At 48.6% G+C, this 24,114-nt stretch overlaps 1 protein-coding gene across 1 annotated transcript; it reads left to right on the plus strand.

Moving 5' to 3' along the window:
* Positions 1-3,997: 3,997 nt before the first annotated feature.
* SPATC1L (spermatogenesis and centriole associated 1 like) lies at positions 3,998-22,161 on the plus strand. The gene is made up of 5 exons (XM_007656846.3): positions 3,998-4,440; positions 11,581-11,931; positions 13,804-14,166; positions 18,535-18,686; positions 21,721-22,161. The coding sequence occupies exons 1-5, from the start codon at positions 4,200-4,202 to the stop codon at positions 22,045-22,047; spliced, it is 1,434 nt and encodes a 477-aa protein (XP_007655036.1). The 5' UTR covers positions 3,998-4,199; the 3' UTR covers positions 22,048-22,161.
* The last annotated feature ends 1,953 nt before the right edge of the window (positions 22,162-24,114 follow it).

Below are 24,114 nucleotides of genomic sequence, written 5' to 3' on the forward strand. Positions count from 1 at the left end.
TCTGCAGATTAAACACTACTCCCTCTGAGAAACCGACAAGCACTTAAAGTGTATAGTTTTCAACACGCAGTTATCAGCTCAACCCGTTGCTCTAGTAGTTTGTGAACGTTACAGAAGTGTTTCATAAGAAATGTGATTTTCCTTTTAGATTCACTTTTATACTGAGAGGCTCAGGCAAAATGAATGACGTGAATTTAGCAAACTGCCGATAGTTTTGCTCCTGGTGGAATCCAGTGTCCCCGTGGTTCGTTTGCTGGGGAAACAGCCCCACCGAATTGTGCTTCTCTCTCTGGGTTGCCTGTGGAGTGTATTTCCATGAGCGGGATCACTTTTCTGCCAGAGGGATTCTCAGATTTAAATTACAGAGGACGAGAGGTGCAGGGAATCTTTCCAGGAGAGATCAGATTGGGTAAAGCAAGCCGCCTTTCCTGTTCCTTCCTTCTGGGATGGCGGGTGAGGTGTATAGAGGAGAGAAAAGGGGAGAGTAATTCGCAGACTAGGAGGGGAAAATCTTCAGGTCTGTAGACTTCAAGCTCCTTCTGGGCAGGGATTGCATCTACCAACTCTGTCGTACTGTGCTTTCTCGTACTGTGCTTTCACAGGCAGTTAGTACAGTGCTCTGCAGACAGTAAGCGTTCAGTTGTTCATTCAGTGGTGTTTACTGAGCGCTTGGTATGTGCAGAGCACTGTACTAAGCGCTTGGAATGTAAAATCAGTAACAGAGACAGTCCCTGCCCTATGACGGGCTTACAGTCTAATCGGGAGGAGACGGACAGACAAGAACAGTAGCAATAAACAGAATCAAGAGCAGTAAAGAGAATGGACTGATTGAGGAGTCCCGCTGTAGACTGAGTCTGGGAGGTTAAATCATCCCCTGAGGAGAAATGTTTGAATCTACTCAGTTCTGAATACAATCCCCTGTTTCCGGGCAATTAAGCGGGTCGTGTGAAAAGGAAGCCGATCAGTGAAGAAGAAAGAGGAGGGAGAAGAGGAATGGAGAAGGAAGAGGAAGGTAAGACTTCGTGACCGCGCCTCTTCTACTGCATTTTTCCCAGTGCCGCATCCAAGACGTAACCGAATTAACTTCTCTTCCCCGCTGCGTTATCACGGTTCCATCCCCCGTCGTGGGACGGGGGACTGCGTCCAACCCGATTTGCTTGTATCCACCCCGGCGCTTAGTACAGTGCCCGGCACACAGTAAGCGCTTAGCAAATACCATAATTAATATTGCTTCTCATCACTGTTATTATTACAAGCAAATCGGTTTGGACAAAGTCTCTGTCCCATATAAGGATCGCAGTCTTCATCAGACAAGTAGTGGAGGCGGCATGAGAACCCAGGTCCCGACTCCCGGGCCCGTGCTCCGTCCGCAGCCAGGCTACATCTCTGGTTCTCTAATAATAATGATAATCATTATGGCGTTTGTTAAGCGCTTACGTTGTGCCAAGCCCTGTTTTAAGTGCTGGGTAGATACGAGCTAATCAGATTGGATACGTCCCCTGTCCCGTGTGGGGCTCCCATTTCTAATCCCCATTTCACAGACGAGGTAACTGAGGCGAAGGTAAGTGAAGCGACCTGCCCAATGTCACACAGCGGCCAAGGAGCAGAGCCGGGATTAGAACCCAGGTCCTCCCGACTGCCAGGCCCGTGCTCTATCCAGTGGGCCATCCTTGCCTCTGATGGGCAGCTCCCTCCCTTGGCCCAGTCTGACGTCCATCAGTGACTCTCCCGGTCGGACGCGAGGAGGATTTATCCGAGGGGCAGGTTCGACGGGCGCGTACCTGGGCCGACGCGCTGGGTGAACCTGTCGTCGGCCCGGATGGGGTCGTACAGCCTGACCATGGCTCGCTTCCTCAAACTGGAACCGTGGCGGGTCCCGTAGGGGTACTGCACCTGCCTAGCTCATCTTGGGCAGGCCGCAGGGCCCCGCCGGGGGCTCCTCGCTCCCCTTTGCCCTCTAACATCTCATCATGATGAGATTTCGGTTCCCTACTGAGGAAGAGCCGCCTGGAGCCACCGCGTCCCATCCCTGCCGCCTCCAGTGCCCGAACTGCAGCGGCACCGGCTCGGCCGGTGTCCTACCGCTGACTGGTGAGAGCGTTGGGTCAACCGGCAGCCACCCTCCTTCCTTGGCATTAATGATAAGAATACCATTGGTATTTGTCAAGCGCTTACTATGTGCAGAACACTGTTGTAAGCGCTGGGGGAGATAGAGGGTCCTCAGCTTGTCCCACGTGAGGCTCGTGGTCTTAATTCCCATTTTACAGATGAGGGAACTGAGGCACGGAGAAGTGAAGTGACCTGCTCCCAGTCACACAGCTGACAGTAGAAGACCAGAGGACTACAGGATGTCCAGAACTCCACAGTTCACGACGTCTCCTCCAGAGATTAGATAGAATCGGAAGAAATTATGTGGAGGAGGCAATTCCATGAGGAAATAGCTCCAGGACAAAGAATGATAAATAATCCTAGGAGGATTTTTGGACTATATGCCTACAGCAGCGTGGCTCGGTGGAAAGAGCCCGGGCTTGGGAGTGAGGGGTCATGGGTTCAAATCCCGGTTCTGCCACTTGGCAGTTGTGTGACCGTGGGCAAGTCGCTTCACTTCTCTGGGCCTCAGTTACCTCCTCTGGAAAACGGGGATTAAGTGCGAGCCTCGCGTGGGACGACCTGATTACCCTGTATCTACCCCAGCGCTTGCTACGGTGCTCTGCACGTAGTGAGTGCTTAACAAATACCAACGCTATTATTATTACTTGCGGACAAAGCCAAGCTTCCCCTGTCCCTGTCTTTACCTCTTCCTCTGCTCCTATCCTCCAGCCGTTCTGATATGAAGTTTCCCACCCGACTCTCCGGTCTCAGCCTTCCTGCTTCCCAGGTTCCCTCTGTGCCTCGGACCTTATTAAAAAAAAAAAAAATGATACCTGTTAAGCGCTTACTATGTGCCGAGGACTGTTCTAAGTGCTGGGCTAGTTAAGAGTTAATCAGGTCGGACACAATCCCTGTCCCACATGGGGCTCCCGGTCTTAGTCCCCATTTTACAGATGAGGGAACTGAGGCCCAGAGAAGCGAAGTGACTTGCCCGAGGCCACAGAGCAGACACGCAACGGAGCCAGGATTAGACCCCAGGTCCTTCCGACTCCCAGGCCCGGGCTCTATCCACTAAGCCGCACTGTTCCTGCCCATTCGGGCTTGGGAATCGGATCGGTCAGAGTACTAAATGGAGACCTGGACGGACAGTTTCATGTTTGTTTTTTCAATTTCAAGGCATCCGTTAAGCCCTTACTATGTGTCAAACACCGTGCTATTCCTGGGGTAGATACAACTGAATTAGGTCGGACATAGTCCCTGTCCCGCGTGGAGCTCACAGTCTAGGTATTCATTCATTCAATGGTATTTACTGAGCGCTTACTATGTGGAGAGCACTGTACTAAGCGCTTGGAATGGACAAATGGGCAACAGATAGAGACGGTAGGAGGGAGGACAGGAGAACTGAGGCCCAGAGAATTTAAGTGACTTACCCAAGGTCACACAACGAGCACATGGCAAAATTGGGTTTAGAACCCGGGTCTTCTGACTCCCAGGCCCGTTACCCATTTGACCGGTCCACGCTGCTTCTCTAGAAGGTCTAGAGGACCACCTTACGGAATGGGCAAAGGACAGTATGACCTGGTGGAAAGAACCCGGGTCCTGGGAGTCAGAGGACCTGGGTTCTAATCCCAGCTCTGCCACTTGTCTGCTGTGTGATCTTGGAAAAGCCCCTTAACTTCCCTGTGCCTCAGTTTCCTCAACTGTCAAACACAGATCAAACTTCTTCCCCCTTCTTTTTAGACTGGGAGCTCCATGCAGGCCAGGGGCTCTGTCCGACCTAATTCACTTGCGTCCACCCCAGCGCTTAAACAGCGTTTGATCCGTAGTAAGTGCTTCGCAAACACCATAGAATGAAGAGACGATGTGCAGTCAGATAATTTTGTATCTGCTTCAGTGCTTAGCCCAGTGTTTGACGTAGAGTAAGCGCCTGATAAATCCCATCATCCCTTTTATTCGAAGTGGTACGAATGTGTCTAAGGAATTCTCTGCTGCTGCTCTATGAGCAGGTGACATCATAAGGGGTTGGAAGCCCGGAGCCGTACAGCGGAACGTTGAAACGTTCTACTCCCATTTCCTAGGGGTGATTGGGATCCGCCTCATCCACCTGCATGGGGTGGTTCCGTTTACGGAAGACAGAGGACGGGAGAGGGATGGCCGAGGATGACGACCGGAGGCGCAAGCTTATGGATGAAAATGCCAACTTGAAGAAACGGGTCAAGTCACTGGAGGAGAATCTGATGCTGAAACAGATCCTCAGCGAGAGTTACCGTGAAAATCGTCAGAGAAGCCGAGAATTAAAGTCTCCCAGGGTCTCAGCCTTTCCTGAAGCCTACTCCCCAGGAGATCGAGGTAGGAAGCGATGTGGTTTAGCGGAGAGAGCACGGGCCTGGGAGTCAGAAGGACCTGGGTTCTAATCCCGGCTCCACCACTCAATAATAATAATAATAAAAATGATGGTGTTAGGCAAGTGCTTACTGGGTGCCACATCTGCTGGGTGACCTCGGGCAAGTCACTTCACTTCTCTGGGCCTCAGTCACCTCACCCGTAAAATGGGGATGAAGACTGGGAGCCCCAGGTGGGACCTGAACTGTGTCCGACGTGATCAGCTTATGTCTACCTCAGCGGTTAGTACAGTGCCTGGCACGTAGTAGGTGCTTAACAAATACCGTAAGAAAAAGAAGAAATTATCAGTTGAGCTGAAACGCCCAGATAAAGCACATGGCTCCGAAACTACAGTTTCTGGGGTCCGGGTGTGGACGTGACTCTCCGAAGGCGAGTTTTCGATCCCCCGGAGTTTTAGACGAGAGCGAACCAATCCTGAGGTCTGGATGATGTTGTCGAAACCCAAATCGAAGTCGGAGGTTTTCTCGGTGATGGGGGGGGGTCATGCTCCTGCCATAAAAATCCCGTGGAGGGGCCTCCGTCGAACTCAGGCCACCACAGTCTTCAACAGCGGAAACTGAGCGTTCATTCAGGGCTTGGAATCCGTGCCAGGGCGCTGCGTCAACCCCCGGGGCGGACCTGCCTGGTACGCCTAACTAGGCCGGGCTTCCACCGCTACCCCCAGAGATTAGAGTGGAGGTGACCTTATCTGCCGCTCGTCAGCTGTGTGACTGTGGGCAAGCCACTTCACTTCTCCGTGCCTCAGTTCCCTCATCTGTAAAATGGGGATTAACCGTGAGCCTCGCGCGGGACGACCTGATGACCCTGCATCTACCTCAGTGCTTAGAACAGTGCTTTGCCCATAGTAAGCTCTTAACAAATACCAACATTATCATTACCCTTTCAACGATCCAAATGCTACAGGATCAGGCCGGGGGTTGGCCATTCCTGATAATCGCTCTGCTGGGAGGGACAACAAGCCTTAAAAAGAAAATGAATATAACTTGGTGCTTAGTAGGAACTTGGTGTTATCTGTGGAGAATCTGACTGTGACCGTGATTCGCCCTATAGACTGTGAGCTATCCACGGAGAATGCGGTCAAGTGATTTATACTGTAGCCTGGGGAGCCTAGCATAGTGGTCTGCGCCAAAGAGGTGCCCAGTACGTCCCGGTGGTGCTGATGGGAAGCCAGGTATTTGCTTACACTTGAGAATTTCATTTGCTTTCCTGTTTCGTCACCATCCAATCATTAAATACCTTAAATGTGTCTGGCATTCTGCACGAACAGCATTTAGGTGAAGCTGCTCGGTTGTTTCACCTAAGTAATCTTTGACTCTCCTCTAAACCGCCAGAAAGTCTGTGAAAATTCACGTGGAGACTATTGCTAGAGAGGCCTTCACCCTGCCGAATAATATCAATCGATTGTGTTCGTTGATCACCTACTGCGTCGAAGTCCTGTCCTGAGCCCTTGGGAAAGTACAGTAGAATTAGTAATGATAATAACAATATTGGTATTTGCTAAGCGCTTACTAGGTGCAGAGCACCGTTCTAAGCGCTGGGGTAGATACAGGGGGATCAGGTCGTTCCCCCGGGAGGCTCACGGTTCATCCCCATTTGACAGATGAGGTAACTGAGGCCCAGAGAAGTGAAGCGACTCGCCCACGGTCGCCCAGCTGACAAGCGGCAGAGCCGGGAGTCGAACCCATGGCCCCTGACTCCGAAGCCCGGGCTCTTGCCACTGAGCCGCGCTGCTTCCCTAGTAGAAATGATTTCTGCCCTTAAAGATTTTGCAATCTACTGGGGGAGGCAGGCGCTAAAATAAATTACAGGTAGGAGGAAGCAGTAGACTATATGACTTGTAAATAAATGCACTGGAAGTGGGAGGAGGGGGTGAATGCTCATGTGCTTAGGTGACACGGAAGAGGCCGGAGAGATGAGAGACTAGGTGGCAGAGAATGAGGGCGGGGAAATGAGAGATTAATCAGGGAAGGCCTCCTTGGAGGAGATGCAGTGATTTCTGACCTTTGTAATCTCGTGGTCACCCTTGGAAAGAGACAGCCGCTCATACGGTTGTGTTAGCTAGATGGAACCCTCTCCACTCGTAGATTTCGCCCCAACTTCTTGGATCGTCGATTTTATAGCTTTTATTTCTCAGTCTCCGAGATTCTGTTCCCAGTCAGTCGATCGTATTTACTGAGGGCTTACCGTAGGCACAGAGCCGTACTAACCGCTTGGGAGGGTATAATATAATCATCAAACGGACACATTCCCTGCCCACGGTGATCTTTCAGCCTCGAGATTGAGCCTGCCTGAACCCTCAACGCCAGTGACCCAAGAGGTCCTCCAAGCCCTACTGAGAGCTCACCTCCTCCAAGAGGCCCTCCCAGACTGAGCTTCCCCTTTTCCCTCTGCTGCCTCTCTGCCCCCCTCTTCACCTCCCCTCAGCTAAGCCCTCTTTCCCCCCTTTCCCTCTGCTCCTCCCCCTCTCCCTTCCCCTCCCCTCAGCGCTGTGCTCATCTGTATAAATCTTCATTACCCTATTTATTTTGTTAATGAGACGTACATCCCCTTGATTCTCTTTATTAGAAGCAGCGTGGCTCAGTGGAAAGAGCATGGGCTCGGAAGCCAGAGGCCACGGGTTCGAATCCCAGCTCTGCCACTTGTCAGCCGTGTGACTGCGGGCAGGTCACTTCACTTCTCTGGGCCTCAGTTCTCTCATCTGTAAAATGGGGGTGAAGACTGTGAGCCTCAGGTGGGACAACCTGATTCCCCTGTATCTACCCCAACGCTTAGAACAGTGCTCGGCACATAGTAAGCGCTTAACAAATACCGACGTTATTATTATTTATTGCGATAAAGTTGTCTCGTTTTCATCCCTCTGTCTCCCCCAGTCAGACTGTAAGCCCGTCGATGGACAGGAGTTGTCTCTATCTGTTGCCGAATTGTACGTTCCAAGCGCCTAGTACAGTGCTCTGCACATAGTAAGCGCTCAATAAATACTACTGAATGAACGGATGTCACCGTGGAAGTTGCACGGTCTAGTGGAAATAGCACGGGACTATTCCCAGCCCTTCCACTTATCCACCGTGTGATCTTGGCAAATCACTTAACTTCTCTGTGTCCCAGTTTCCTCATTGTTAAAATGGAGATTACGTGAGAAGCAGCGTGGCTCAGTGGAAAGAGCCCGGGCTTGGGAGTCAGAGGTCATGGGTTCTAATTCCGGCTCCGCCGCTTGTCAGCTCTGTGGCCTTGGGTAAGCCACTTCACTCCTCCGGGCCTCAGTTACCTCATCTGGAAAATGGTGATTAAGAGTGTGAGCCCCATGTGAGACCACCTGATTACCTTGTATCTACCCCAGCGCTTAGAACAGTGCTCGGCACATAGTAAGCGCTTAACAGATACCAACATTATTATTATTATTATTATTATTATTATAGAATCGATATATCTCCCTTCCCTTTAGATTGTGAGATCCATGTGGAGCAGGAACTGTGACTGATCTTGATTGTATTTTATTATCCTTAGGACTTAGTACGGGACTTGGCATATAATAACGGTGATATTTGTTAAGCGCTTACTATGTGCAAAGCACTGTTTCAAGCGCTGGGGGGATACGAGGTGATCGGGCTGTCCCACGTGGGGCTCACAGTTTTAATCCCCATTTTACAGATGAGGTACTGAGAAGTTAAGTGACTTGCCCAAAGTCACACAGCTGGCAAGCGGCAGAGCCGGGATTAGAACCCATGACCTCTGACTCCTAAGCCCGGGCTCTTTCCACCGAGCCACTCTGCTTCTCTAGTAAGGCATTAACAAATACCCCAATTATTATTACATCTAGATGGATACTGCTGGTTTCCCTGTAGTCCCGAAACTGTCGGAGCAGGTGGTTAATTGTGTCTAGACTTCAGCTCACCTGCAGGCGAGAGTCCAGGGGTTCCCAGTGAGGTCATTTTAGGGGTCTCCTTAGGATGTTGAGAACTAGCTCCCGTTTTTTCCAGCTCTATAACTGGTTTCCTCTTGCAGTGTGATCCTCATATAAAGCAAGGTTTACTAAGATCCTGTCCATATTTCCTCTTTCTGCAATTCTTCCCCATCTGCAGTTGCTCTTTAATAATAATGTTGGTATTTGTTAAGCGCTTACTCTGTGCCGAGCACTGTTCTAAGCGCCGGGGCGGACACAGGGGAATCAGGTTGTCCCACGTGGGGCTCACAGTCTTCATCCCCATTTTCCAGATGAGGGAACTGGGGCGCAGAGAAGTGAAGCGGCTCGCCCACGGTCACACAGCTGACAAGTGGCAGGGCTGGGATTCGAACTCATGACCTCTGACTCCAAAGCCCGTGCTCTTTCCACTGAGCCACGCTGCTTCTTTAATGAACTAGACTGTAAACTTGTTGAGGGAAGGGAACAAGTCTACCAACTCCGTTATACTGTAGTCTCCCCAGCATTTAGTAGAGTGCTTTGCACACGGTAAACGCTCAACAGTTGCATTGATTGACTGATCGATGAACTTTTAAAATGCCATTGCCAGAGGGAGGCCAGCCGTGAGTTAAGTGTATTATAAAAGTCATGTCGAGGGGGTCGCTGACTAAATTATGGTAGGAGGTATAAGAAAACCACTGCCTGGCCCAGCTGTGATTCGACTCTTAGCTAATTCCTGAGTCACGCTGAGTTTCTGGCTTTTTTCACCACTTCCATCCCCTCAGCACTTATATACATATCCGTCATTTATTTATTTTTATTAATGTCTGTCTCCCCTTCTAGACTGTGATCTCATTGTGGGCGGGGAATATGTCTGTTATATTGTTTTGTATTCTCCCAAGCGCTTAGGACATTGCCCCGCAAACAGTAAGTGCTCACTAAGTTTTGATTGATTGACTGATTGAATTAACGGTCTTCCAGAAAAACTGAACCAGAACCCACGCACTCTGGTTAGTTTTGATTCACACCCATGACAAATGCTCCGAGTACTATTGGATGGGAAGCGGAAAGAACGCGGGCCTGGGAGTCAGAGGACCTGGGTTCTAACTCTAGCTCTGCCGTTTGCCTGCTGTGTGACTTTGGGAAAGCCACTTAACCTCTCTGTGCTTCAGTTACCTCATCTGTAAAGTGGGGATTAAGACGGGGATTTCATTAAGAATCTATCCAACCTGACTATCTTGAATCTTGTACCTACCCTATTGCTCAGTTCGTTGCCTGGCACATAGTAAATGCTCAACAAATACCATTAAAAAATGTAGATGAATAGAGGATACCCGGGAGAAGAGAAATGGAGGAAGAAAAAGGGAATGGAATGATTCCATTCTCTATCCCAGGGTGAGTCATTAGCGATAGCCAAGCAACCCACAGATCAGTCCGGAGTTAGAGATAAACCGGCTTGGATATTAGAATATTTAACCAATTCAAAACATAAGGTACGCAGCCATGCCATCTGATAGAATATTGCTAAGCGTAGTTAAGTGGGACAGATCACTAAACGCCTCAAATTTTGGCATTCTGATGGATTCATTTGCACCTATACCTGGGCCTCGATCTCATCAGTCTCTCACTGCCGACCCTTTACCCGCGTCGTCCTTCTGGCCTAGACCTCCCCCCACTTCTTATATGCCAGAGACCCTCTCTCCCCACCTTCAAAGCCTTATTAAAATCATAACTAACAACTAAGCCCTCATTTTCCCTACACCCTCTAACTTCTGCATCGCCTATGCCCTCGTGTCTGTACCCTTTAAACAGCTGATATTCACCCCAATTTCAGCACCGAAGCACTTCTGTTTACATCTGTAATTTATTATCATTCTCCTTCTGGACTGAAAACTCCTGTATGCATGGACAGTGATTACCAACTCTCTGGTACCCCCCACTAGTGCTTAGTTCACGTGTCCTGCACACAGTAGGTGCTTAATAAATAGCATTGATGGATTCATTCATTTATTCATTCATTTAAAAAGTCTTCGGGGCTGGTCTAGAAAGCTTTTCCAAATGCAAATGAATTCAAACTTATCCCTTAGTGCTTTTTTAAAATCTCAGAACTAATTCAGCTCTAGAATTAAAAAAAGAAATATTATACAGACCCAGAAAACCTAGTGTAGCTGTGACAGTGGAATACCAATGCATTCATTCATTCGGTAGTATTTATTGAGCACTTACTATGTGCAGAGCACTGCGCTAAGCACTTGGAAAGTACAGTATGGCAACAGATAGAGACAATCCCTCCCCAACATCGGGCTCGCAGTCTAGATGGGGGGGACAGAGGCAACAAAACAAACTCAGCCCTGTTGGATGAGAAATCTGTATTTTAGAATGATCAAGGCTGTTTTTCTCTGATAAATAAAGTTTTGATTACTCTAAATTTTCCTCACCCCTCTCTGCTTACTTTCCGAGAAGATTGGGAAACTAAATGATCGAAAAAGGTACCGTATCAGACAGCGCATAGAAATTCAAGTCCATCCATACAGAGTTGAGACTAGCCGAAGGACTGCAGGCTATACTAGGCTCCGCTGCCCCATCTGATCTTGCGCTGAGGCCAGGGGAACGGCAGTGATAGTTGGAAACTTCCACAGCCTAATCTGTAGGCATTAAATACTCGGGTTAGTTTAGCTCCACGTAACTCGAGCGGTGCCTTCCAGATTGAAAGCTCGGACCTCTAGACCGTAAGCTCGATGTGGGCAGGTAATGTGTCTACCGCCTCTGTTGTACTCTCCCAAGCGCTTGGTACAGTGCTTTGCACAAAGTAAGCGCTCAATAAATACGAATGAATGAAGCAATGAATGCTCTGCGCACAGGAAGACTTTAATAGATAGCTGCGATCCATTCATTGCCCAGTAAATCCCACATCTGTGAATGTGGTCCTAGATTCAGTCAGTGATTAGACTTTCAGGAGCTTGGAAGCTAATTATTTAACGGGGCTGGGCTGGCCTTTATCATCAGCAAAGTCCCTCTGATTTACAGCACAGGGTAGCTGTGGGGAAGAGATGAGGTCTAAAAGACGATTTACATCTTGATGAGATAAAATGGTTCCTACATGTTCGAGGCCCTCGTTTTTCCCTTAGTGTCTCCTATGGGATCCGCTATCCTCTTGGTCTTTGTTTCCGTTTCCCATTCTATTCCAGTTCAGGAGCGTGGGGGGCCCAGCAGCACACCAGAGCCTTCAACGCCATTCCAGACCTCATCCCTGGAAGATTTGCTTTTTACTCAAATCGACATTTCCGGCAAGGAAGATGACCCCCCCGGCTGTACTACTCCGGCCCGGGCCGCTCTGAAGGAGTTTTTCCGACCGCCAGAGTTGGAGCTGTCAGGAATGACAGAGAGAAAGCTAACCCAGCATCTCAGCACCGTACCCGGCCCCCCGAAGGAGAAACTGCTGCCGAAGCCCAAAGAGATAATCGAGCACAAGAAGGTCTGCTTTTCCGAGAGTGTGCTCGTCGCAGAAGATGAGATGAGGAAGAGCTATTATCTAAACGGTACCGAGAGAAGGCGATTGCTATTTCACTATTGCGTGATGGGAGGGTCTAATAGGTCAGCGTCCCTGCGTCATGCAGGGTTGCGATTCATATAGGTCTTGGCTGAATGGAGAAGCAGCGCGGCTCAGTGGAAAGAGCCCGGGCTTGGGAGTCAGAGGTCATGGGTTCGAATCCCGGCTCTGCCTCTTGTCAGCTGGGTGACCGTGGGCGAGTCACTTCACTTCTCTGGGCCTCAGTTACCTCATCTGGAAAATGGGGATTAACCGTGAGCCTTACGTGGGACAGCCCGATGACCCTGTATCTTCCCCAGCGCTTAGAACGGTGCTCTGCACATAGTAAGCGCTTAACAAATACCAACATTATTATTATTATCAAAGGGCTCTAAATGGGGAAGCAGCCATGGCCCAATGGAAAGGCCTATGTGTTTGAATCCCAGCTCCGCCATTAGTCAAACCACCTTGCCTCTCTGGGTCTCGATCTCGGTGGGAGTCAGAAGGACATGAGTTTTAATCCCGGTTTTGCCGCCTGTCTGCTGCGTCACCTTGGGCAAGTCACTTCACTTCTCTGTGCCTCAGTTACCTCGTCTGTCAAATGGAGATTAGAACTGTGAGCCCCACGTGGGACAACCTGATCGCCTTGTATCTCCCCCAGCGCTTAGAACAGTGCTTTGCACATAGTAAGCGCTTAACAAATACCACAATGTATTTATTTATTTTCTCTGGCCCTCAGTTCCCTCATCTGTAAACTGGGGATTGAGACTGTGAGCCCCACGTTTGACAGGGACTGTGTCCAACCCGATTTCCTTGCGTCCAACCCACCGGTGCTTAGTACGGTGCCTGGCACGTACTAAGTGCTAAACAGATACCACAATTTTTATTACTAGTTTCCTCATTTGAAACACGGACAGAGATACCCACGCTCCCTCCTTGTATTATTATTTTTAGTGATTATTATAATAGTGATTGTAATAATAATAATAATGTTGGTATTTGTTAAGCGCTTTCCACTGAGCCACGCTGCTTGTAAATGTCAAGCACTGTTCTAAGTGCTGGGGTAGATACAGTGTAATCAAAGCCCGTGTTTCACATGAGGCTCGAAGTAGAAGTAGGAGGACCATGATCCTTAGGTGGAGTCATCTATCTTGTACTTTTCCCAGAGCTTTGAACAATTCTTGACACAGGAAGTGCTTAACAAATACCATAAAAAGGGGCTGTAATGATAATAACGAGAATGATAACGTTGATGAGCTCTGATTGGGTAGATATGAGAGAATCAGATGAGGGGGAGAGTTCCTGTACCACATAGGGCTCACAGTCTAAGTAGGAGGGAGGAGGATTTAATCCCCATTTTACAGATGAGGTAACTGTAACACGGAGAAGTTAACTGACTTGTCCTATAGCAGAGCCAGGATTAATAATAATAATAATAATAATAATGTTGGTATTTGTTAAGCGCTGACTATGTGCAGAGCACCGTCCTAAGCGCTCGGGTAGATACAGGTTGTCCCACGTGAGGCTCACATTTTACAGATGAGGTAACTGAGGCACAGAGAAGTTAAGTGACTTGCCCACAGTCACACAGCTGACAAGCGGCAGAGCTTGGATTCGAACCCATGACCTTCGACTCCCGGGCCCGTGCTCTTTCCACTGAGCCACGCTGCTTACAGACCAGGTCCTCTGACTCCCAGACCCGTGCCCTTTCCATTAGGCTTCGCAGCCCCTATTCGAATTATTCTTTCCAGAGAATGAGGTCTGTGCTTAGAACTTCACGAGCTGGATTCTTTAAATACTCGTGGTCTCTTTCCCCAGATCCCCGCCCCCCCCGTGGGACAGTTTTTAACGTTTCTTCTGCGCATCCTTTGTTCTGTTGTAGCGCAGCACGGAAAGGTTTTGAAAATGCCGGAGATCCCGGGTTCGCTTCAACGCTCTATACTGGATGAATTCCCTTCTTCCTCCGTCAACACTCCAGTCGAAAAAGATGCTTCCTCTGGCTGCCCTTCTGCCGAAGCACGGAATATTTTTAAAGGCTACCTCAGCGTGCCAGATTCGTTTGAACCCAGAAGCCCGGAGAGGAAGTTAAGTCAACCTCTACTAAATAGCAGCGAAGACCCACGGGCAGAGAAACCGCTAGCCGAACACCGAGAAATGCCAAAGCTAAAGAAAGTCTGTTTTTCAGAGAACCCCCTATCTAGAGGACGTATGAAAAAGCCTCAGAACTATTATATAAACAGTATTGGTGAGCTTGGACCATTTCCTCGCTACCGTTTCGCTTTAGGATTTCAGTAGGATATCTAGAGAGAATAGAAGGTCAGAGAATCCTAGTGACGGAAGGGACCGCAAAGGATCACAGAGAAAAAACCAGAGTCTATTTGGGGCCAGATCAGTGGTCCATCCAGCCCAGTGCTGTATCTCTGCCGGCGGCACCACGGGAGTTTTGGAGAAACCGTATGACGGTGTCGTCCTTGACCACGCTCCTGTGGTTAGGCCTTCCCAGACTGAGCTTCCCCTTTTCCCTCTGCTCCCTCTCTGCTCCCCCTTCACCTCCCCCCAGCTAAGCCCCCTTTCCCTCTGCTCCTCCCCTCTCCCCTCCCCTCAGCACTGTGCTCATTCGTATATATTTTTATTACCCTATTTATTTTGTTAATGAGGTGTACATCCCCTCGATTCTATTTGTCGTGTTTATGTTGTTTCGTTTCTGTCCGTCCGTCTCCCCCGATTAGACCGTAAGCCCGTCACTGGGCAGGGATTGTCTCTATCTGTCGCCGAATCGTCCGTTCCAAGCCCTTAGTACGGTGCCCTGCACATAGTAAGCGCTCAATAAATACTATTGAATGAATGAATGACTGGTGAGGGAGGGAGCGGAGGAAAGTAACGGAAACCAGGTCCCCGGGGTCTTCTAGAGACAAAAAGAAAAGCTGCCTGGGTTTGGATGGACATATCATGGGCCCTGCTTCACTTGGTAAGAGAAGAAGGTTACTGCTTTGGGAAGCCTAGTCATTCATTCAGTCAATCGTTTGTGAGCCCGTTATTGGGCAGGGATCGTCTCTATCTGTTGCCGAATAGTACATTCCAAGCGCTTAGTACAGTGTTCTGCACCTAGTAAGCGCTCAGTAAATACGAGTGAATGAATGAATGAATTTATTATTGCCGAATTGTCCATTCCAAGCACTTAGTACAGTGTTCCGCACCTAGTAAGCGCTCAATAAATACTAGTGAATGAATGAATGAATTTATTAAGCGCTTACTGTGTGCCGAGCACCGTACTAAGCATTTGGGAAAGTACAATACAATAATAAGCAGATACGTTCCCTGCCCACAACAAACTTACAGTCTTGAAGGGGAGATAGACAATAATGTAAAGAAATGAATGACAGATATGGACGTAAGTGCTGTGGGGCTGGGGAGAGGAGAAGGGAGGACAAAAGGAGCAAGGCAGGGTGACGCAGGACGGGGTGGGAGAAGAGGACGACGGTTGCGGGGGTTAAAAATAGCAGGGTCCCACGCGGGCTGGAGCAGAACTTCTATGAGCGGGGACGCGGGAGGGGGGAACCTGACTCTGAAGTAATAGTTGGGGAGGGCGAGTCAGGGGTCCCCCGACAGATACACTCGAAGTGATGTCATATGGAGAGCTGTATGGTCACATAAATCAACGGCTCTATATAGGACAGGACGGGGGGTGTGGAGGGAGACAGGCCCCCAAAAGTTTCCCCACCTGGAGATGGCCAGATGTCGGAGGCTGGCCCCGCTCCAACCAGGCGCCATTCTGGAACATTCGGAAGGGATCAGGAGATCTGAAGCCAAAGGGCGGGGACTTACGCTGTGGTCAGTGGGAGTCGGGACCTGTCCACTCCAGCTGCATGAAGACAAATGTCTTGGCTTTTCATTTTTTTGTTTTTCTGGAACCAAAGAGTCTAGGTGATCGTAAATGGTCCTTAACGCGCTGAATTATGTACCCTGTCTCTCCGTGAAGGAATGAAACAAAGGATGACCGCTAGTGCGTCATTGCCGCCTCTTTTCAATTCCTGGAGTTTTCTCTCACCAACTCAACTTTCTCCAAGGGAAGGGCAGGAAAGGATTTAAGAGCTCCAAAATATACACTCAGTATTACAGATTAAGACACATTAAAATTGTGGCTCTATGCTAATTCCCGGTAGCCTTTATAGATTATGGTACTTACTGAGAACTTCCTTTGTGCTGAGATCTGGGTTAATCACCGGGGCACACACAAAATGAATAATTCGGACATTGTTCCTATCCCACTAGAGGCTCGCAACCCAAGTCGGGGAGGAAGAATCTATGGAGTACAGGAAGAAGCTATAATCGTCGGGAGCAATGAAAAATAAGTCATCCAAATATTAGAACATTACAGGAGGAGGTCATCTTGAAGAACTTTACCGCTCCAGTCCTAAATTGCACATGGCATAATCTCAGTGTGCCAGGTTTGTTTCAACAAGGAAGCCCAGAGGGGAAGTTAAGGCAACCTCCAGATAGCACTGAAGATTCAGAGGCAGAGAAACCGCTAGCCCGACACCAACGAATGCCACAGCTAGTCGCTCAGTGTTCTCACTTTTCTGCAGGCAGCTTCAAGGGGTGTGCGTGTTGGGGGGGGCTCTACTCCGATAGGGGGTGCAGCTCGGGGGTGGTGTTGGACCGGAGCGGGGAGGCTGTTCCAGCTATCTCGGGGCACCTCATGGACCCCCGGGCTCATGAGACCCTAGTGGCTATGGCCAAATGGAACTCAAGGTGGTTATCCATCCATAGGAGGTGTTCCCTTTTTTTGGGGCCTCAAGATATTTAAAAGTTTGTGCTTTCCAAACAGTTGGTAAATATTAAAAGAGGGAGAAACTGGCCGAAGCCCATCCAGCCTGATTGCCGCATCCCTCCAGAGCACTGTGGGACTGGAGTCCCACCGCCCTGCAAGGACAAGGGTAGCCACTAACAGAGGCCCGTGCGGGCCGGAGCCCCGATGATTCGGGAACTCAGTTCGTGGTCTCCGTGATTAGCCGATAGCAGTCTAGCCTCGCTGCCTCCCATCAGAGCACCATGGGGCGGAAGCTTCGGGACTGTTGGAACAGAGAGGAGGTTGCAACTGTCTGCAAACCAAGATTATACCCCAGAGCGGGGAGGAGTGTGAAGGCTCCTTTCAAGAGCCGTATCTAGCTACTCCGATTTCATTTCATGATTGCGTTGTTTTTTAAGCTCTGACTATGTTCCAAGTACCCTGTTAAGATCTGGGGTAGGAACGATAGAAGCAGATTGGACAAAGTCCTTGTCCCCATGGGGCTCACTATCTAAAGGGGAGGAAGAACAAGTAACCCCATTTTGACAGCCGAAGAAGCAGAGGAGCAGAGCAGTTCATTCAGTAGTATTTACTGAGCACTTACTATGTGCAGAGCTCTGTACTAAGCGCTTGAAATGTACAATATTATACAGTCAAACTTCATACTCTCCCGGCAAAAATCAAAATAGAAATGGAAGCAATAGAAAAACGGGTCTCTAATATTAAGCCTGATTTCCAAATGTATAGTTTAAAATGTATTTTGTCAGCTTTACAGTGAAATTCCACTCATTAATGTTCAATAAAGTGTGGGGTGTTTCATAGTACGTTTCATAGAGAGCTGTTTTTCCAGATGTTCTAGAGTTAAGTGGTGAACTGGGATTCAAACTCGGACCTCCTGATTTCCAGACCCCAGATGTTTCCACTAGGCCACACTGCTTCTCTACCTCGTTACCTTGGCTTTTTGATTCTGTAACTTACTGTTATTTTGTTTTCTGTTCCCAGTGCTTTAGCACAGTGTTTTGTGCATAATAAACACTTAGTAAAGGTCATGATTGCTACTAGTGTCTTAACAAGTGACTGTCATATACCAAAGTGACAACTCTAAGCGACTAGCTGTGGCATTCGTTGGTGTCGGGCTAGCGGTTTCTCTGCCTCTGAGTCTTCAGTGCTATTTAGAGGTTGACAACTTCCCCTCTGGGCTTCCTTGTTGAAACAAACCTGGCACACTGAGATTATGCCATGTGCAATTTAGGACTGGAGCAGTAAAGTTCTTCAAGATGACCTCCTCCTGTAATGTTCTAAAATTTGGATGACTTATTTTTCATTGCTCCCGACGATTATAGCTTCTTCCTGTACTCCATAGATTCTTCCTCCCCGACTTGGGTTGCGAGCCTCTAGTGGGATAGGAACAATGTCCGAATTATTCATTTTGTGTGTGCCCCGGTGATTAACCCAGATCTCAGCACAAAGGAAGTTCTCAGTAAGTACCATAATCTATAAAGGCTACCGGGAATTAGCATAGAGCCACAATTTTAATGTGTCTTAATCTGTAATACTGAGTGTATATTTTGGAGCTCTTAAATCCTTTCCTGCCCTTCCCTTGGAGAAAGTTGAGTTGGTGAGAGAAAACTCCAGGAATTGAAAAGAGGCGGCAATGACGCACTAGCGGTCATCATTTGTTTCATTCCTTCACGGAGAGACAGGGTACATAATTCAGCGCGTTAAGGACCATTTACTATCACCTAGACTCTTTGGTTCTAGAAAAACAAGAAAATGAACGGACCTGGGCATCACCAGCTCCACTTCTCCGTCTCTGTCCTTCAGACGTACAGTGGCTCTCCGGCACCGAGAAAGATAGACGCGTCGTCGGGGAGATCGCCTTCCAGTTGGATAGACGGATCTTGGCGTATGTTTTCCCGGGAGTGAGCGGGCTTTATGGATTCACGGTGTCCAATATCCCCGAGAAGATCAAACAGGTACCCCCTCTCCTTTCGGCCACAGCCTCTTTGAAGGGAAAAGCGAGTTCCGTTGGCCAGTAAAGGCAGTCAACTGCCTAGGTGAAAATGGTGCAGTGAAAGATTAGCGGCGGATACTCCGCTTCAGGGTTGTCAGAATCCTGGCCTCTCTTTTTGGTTTTTGCGCGGAATCTGGATTGATTTAAAACGACGTTTGTTTCACACCAATAGCGGTAGCAGGTGGTGTGAGGAGTGGTAGGGAAAGGAGTAGCGAGATTCTGCAGCTATAAAATTTCCTTCAGAGTCTCTGTAAGAGGAGAAAGAGGAGAAATTAACCACCAGCATAGTGGGACTAAGGAGTTTTTTTCTGTTGGCAACCTCCTTTATTTCTCCAGAGGAAGGTCTCAATTTTGTCCTAAAATACCAAATGGAGATAGGAAGATTTTGGTCTTTATCTTAGAATTTTTGACCCTTAGGTCAGTTAACATCTGTCTCTGCTGTGTTGTGGGGGAGATCAACTTAACTGAAATTTCACATAGACACCTGTTTTCTTGTTGGGTTGAGCAACTTGCTATATTGTTTTTTTCTCTGGCTGAAGGAAGATCTGCAAGCATGGAGGAAAATACGGATTTTTTCGTGCCCCCAACTTCCTTGCGATGTGGTTACTCGAGGAAATGGCGGAGTCAGTCTTCCATGCTGCTTTCCTACAATCTTTTGGGAGCATAGAAAGGGTGAGAGAGAATCACAGAAAGATAAAAGGGAGAGAAAAAACTGCTGCCTGTGCAGGAAAGCACTGACTTGGGCAGATCCAAACTGATCCATCCTGGGAAGACATGATCCAGGCGATGTTAGCAGGCTGAGTTGTCTTTCAGGAGACTTTGATGCAAACTGTAATTTGCTCCCATACCCAAGAGGTAACTTAGAGAATCTGCAAAGATCGGACTACTTGATAATAAATAAAAATAATAATAATGGTATTTGTTAAGCGCTTACTATGTGCCAGGCACTGTGCTAAGCGCTGGGGTGGAGATGAGCCAATCACACAGTCCCTGTCCCACGTGGGGCTCACGGTCTCAATCCCCATTTTACAGATGAGGTCGCTGAGGCCCAGAAAAGTGAAGTGACTTGCCCAAGGTCACACAGCAGACAAATGGCAGAGGCGAGATTAGAACCCATGACCTTCGGACTCCAGGGCGCGTGCTCTAGACACAGTGCCAGCAAGCTGGGACAAACTTAACTGACTCGACTCACGTTTGTGATGGCAGTTTCGATTCTTAACTGAAACCCAGAATGATAAAAACTGTTTCCAGTCTTTTGGGCGCCCAGCCCGACCTAGGAAAGAACAAAAAAATTGGAACTCTGCGGGGTTTGTTCACGATTTGATTTGTTTTATGACTCCAAGCTAATTAGCACACGTGGGTGGAGTCATTACATCCTAAATTGATCTTCTCCAATTTTAATGATTCCACCCAGGATTTAGAAATCGGCCTGCCTCTTTGTTCGATCAATCAATCGGTTAATCAATCAACGAATCGGTGATATTTACTGAGCACTTACTGTGTGCAGTGCACTGTCATAAGCACTTGGGAGAGAACAACGGAGTTAGTAGACACATTCCCTGCCTTCGAGGGGTTCACAGACTAGTAGAAGAGACAGACATTAAAATAAATTACAGATAGGGAAGATGGAAAGGTATAAGGATATGATCATAAGAACTGTAGGCCTGGGAGTGGGATGACTATCGACACGCTTAAAGGTTATCTACCCAAGTGCATGGGTTTTTTAATTTTTTTGTTTTTTTAATTTGATATAATCATAATATCTGTTTAGTGCTTATTATGTGCCAAGCACTGTACTGAGAGCTGGGGCGGATACAATAATAACAACGTTGGTATTTGCTAAGCGCTCACTATGTGCAGAGCACTGTTCTAAGCGCTGGGGTAGACATAGGGGAATCAGGTCGTCCCACGTGGGGCTCACAGTCTTAATCTCCATTTTACAGATGAGGGAACTGAGGCCCAGAGAAGTTAAGTGACTTGCCCACAGTCACACAGCTGACGAGTGGCAGAGCCGGGACTCGAACCCATGACCCCTGACTCCCATGCCCAGGCTCTTTCCACTGAGCCATGCTGCTTCCTATAATTATGGTATTTGTTAAGCGCTTACTATGTGCAGAGCACTGTTCTGAGCGCCGGGGTAGATACGGGGTAATCAGATTGTCCCTCGTGGGGCTTACATTTTTTAATCCCCATTTTTGCAGATGAGGTAACTGAGGACCGGAGAAGTTAAGTGACTTGCCCAAGGTCACACAGGAGACAAGTGGCGGAGTCGGGTTTAGAATCCATGACCTCTTGACTCCCAAGCCCGGGCTCTTTCCGCTCAGCCACGCTGCTTCTCTTAGCCACGCTGCTTCTCTTATATATACAAGATTATACAAGATAATCAGGTCCCACGTGGGGTTCACAGTCTTTGTAGGGGCGAGAAGAGGCACTGGATCCCGATTTTGCCGATGAGGGAAATGAGGCCCAGAGAAGTCAAGTGACTTGCCCAAGGTCACACAGCGGGTGCGAAGCAGAGTTGGGATTAGAACCCAGGGCCTCTGACCCTCAGGCCGTATTCTCCTCCAGAGGGTTGAAGTTCGGTTGTGATTTAGGGAGTAATTGCTGTTTGTCCTTTTTCCGCTCCTAAACCATCCCTTCGTAAAACGGTGAATTACCTGGTACGAGCCACCGTTTTGCTGTAGGGATCTGCGGTTTGGGTCGGGTAAATTCCTGGTTTGTAGGCCTCTAGCCCCGATTCCTTCTGGCCAGCCGTTCCGGGAGGTCTTGAGTGAGTGACTTCATCCCTCCGGGACACGGTTTCCAGGAGGTTGTGAGAGTGAAGGGGTTGGTGTTTATAAGGGGGTCTGAGCTCCTGACGTGAAGGGAGGTTATGAGAGTGAAGGGGTCTTTGTCTCTAGAAGGGGCAGAAGTTCAGTTTGTGTATTCCAGTGAGGGCAGCCATGTCCCCTTTTGTTCTCCTGCCACCCCCCGCCCCATCCCACCCGCCCTGGCAGATTTCCATAAACCCCCTGGATGGTTCCATGGATGAGAAGAAGCGCCAGGAGCTGACGCGTCGCTTCCTGGCCCTCACCGCCCGCCTGGAGAAATTTGGCTACAAACGGGACGTGCACCCGGGGTTCTGCGAGTTCCTCATCAACACCTTCGGCGTCTTGAAGGACCGGTCCAACCTGCGCTCCGACCCCCTCCACAACAACCCGGGCGCCCTGCGGAAGATGGTGATCGACGTCGTGCCCCCCAAGTTTCTCAAGGACACCCTGATGCTGCTGAGCTGCTTGTGTGAGCTCTCCAAGGACGACAGCAAGCCTCTGTTTAGCTGGTAAGGAGGCCCCTTCCTGCAAGAGAATATAGAGCCCGAGAATCCCCTTCTCATGGAAGACACAAAGTGTCCAAATACTATCTTTTCTACAGTAAAAAAGCTCATGTTAAACGTGGAAGGATGCTCGGTGTTTTCCTTTTCATTCCCAGTCCTCTCTGGGAGGGAGGGCGGTGGGACGCAAGTCAGTAGGATATTGGCGTGAGACCATCGGTACTCGAACTGTCCTCTCCAAGCGCTTAGTGCAGTGCTCTGCACACAGTAAGCGCTCAATAAATACGATCGATTGAATGAATGAATTTGAAAGATGGGTTCCGGTCCCGTCACCACCACTGGTTTACCGTGTAATCTCGACCGCGTCATTGCCTACTGCCCCATCAGCAAAATGCAGATAATCATACCTGTTCCCTCTGTAAATGTACAGAGAAGCAGATTGGCCTAGGAGATGGAGCCTGGGGCTGGGAGTCAGAAGGACCTGGGTTCCAAATCCTGGCTCTGCCACTTGTCAAAGTGTGACCTTGGGCAAGTCACTTCTCTGTGCTGCATCTGTAAAATGGGGAATAAGCCTGTGAACCCCATGTGGGACAGAGATCGACTGTGTCCAACGGGACTTGCTCGTATCTACCCCAGGGCTTTGTACAGTGCTTGGCACTGTAGTAAATGCTTAAAAAATGCCATAAAAAAATGTAGCTCTGCTTGGAGGCAAATTAGTTCACTTCTGCCAAGAATCCTGGCCATAAGAGTTCAGTAAATGACAAGGATCGTTATGGTTATATTAAAGCCCAGTTGGATGATCAGTTCAGGCCAATGGGACCCAATTTATTTTCTGTGCCACCTCAGTCCTCTACACCGTCTCCTCCGAGCTCCTCGTCCCCTTTCCAATAGTCTTCATCTGGGTGGCTTTATTTGTTCTCTCAGTTCAACTCTGGAGGATAATGAAATCCCCAAAGTGGATGCGGTTGCTCTCGAGTAGGGGAAACCAAAGAAGGAGTGATCATAAAGGCTTCAGGTGAACGGTGGACATTGAAAAACGACGGCTGGACCCCTAGAATTCAAGTGATAGGCCTTTCCTACACACATCCTAGACTAGTACAGTTCTCCACACACAGTGAGTACCCGGTAAATACCAGGGATCGACTGACCGATTGGAACTGCAACTTCGGAGGAGGAGAAAGAGGAGGAGAGAGAGAGAAAGGAGGATGAGAGGAGGAAATTTCAGTGGGTGATCCTCCATTGGATCATATTTGAAAGGAAACTGGATCCAACACTCCATTGTCCTAGAGGCTTAGGAGGAAAATCAATTGCTAAATCGAAGACTTACTTGCTCACCAGAGAACTACGTTCTGCTTTCTAAAGCTGTGCGGGAAAGAAATTGGGTTGGACTTCCTACACCCAGGCAGTGGGATACGTTCCCAGACAGGCCGTATCTTGGCTAGAGCTTCCGAAGGCAGGATTTCTGGGTACTGGTGCCATTCTTTGTGACAGCATTATGGGCTGGAGTAGGGACAGGCCTGAATCGCTCTTGTTCCTCCTCATTTTCTTGATTAATTCTAAAACTGGAAAAGGGCAGATGGTGCAGCAGGCAGAAGTCAGAATGTCTTTTGAAGTAGCCCCATCTGGCTCAGAGCCTACGAGAAAGGGCTACCTGAGTCCAGATGGTCATTTCCTCCATGCTCCTCAGCAACATCCACTCACTGGCCATACGTCTCCTTTCCTCCTGGGCCAGACGGACATTAAAAGCTGCCTTTGAATTTGTCTGGTTCTACCATTCTGTTGAATTCAGTTTATCTGATTTACTTATTTTGTTTTAAAAATATGATTTGAGATTTATAATCTATCAATCAATAGTATTCCTTGACAGCTTACCGTGTGCAGAGGATGGTACTAATCAGTGTTTTTTTTCATGATAGTTAAGTGCTCACTATGTGTCAAGTACTGTTCTAAGTGCTGGGGTAGATATAAGCCTATCAGGTTGGATGCAGTCCCTGTCCCATTGATTAATACCCATTTTACAGATGAGGTAATTCAGGCACAGAGACGCTAAGTTACTTGCCCATGGTCACAAAGCAAGCAA

The sequence above is a fragment of the Ornithorhynchus anatinus genome, chromosome 7, assembly GCF_004115215.2.
Source record: "Ornithorhynchus anatinus isolate Pmale09 chromosome 7, mOrnAna1.pri.v4, whole genome shotgun sequence".
NCBI lineage: Eukaryota > Metazoa > Chordata > Mammalia > Monotremata > Ornithorhynchidae > Ornithorhynchus > Ornithorhynchus anatinus.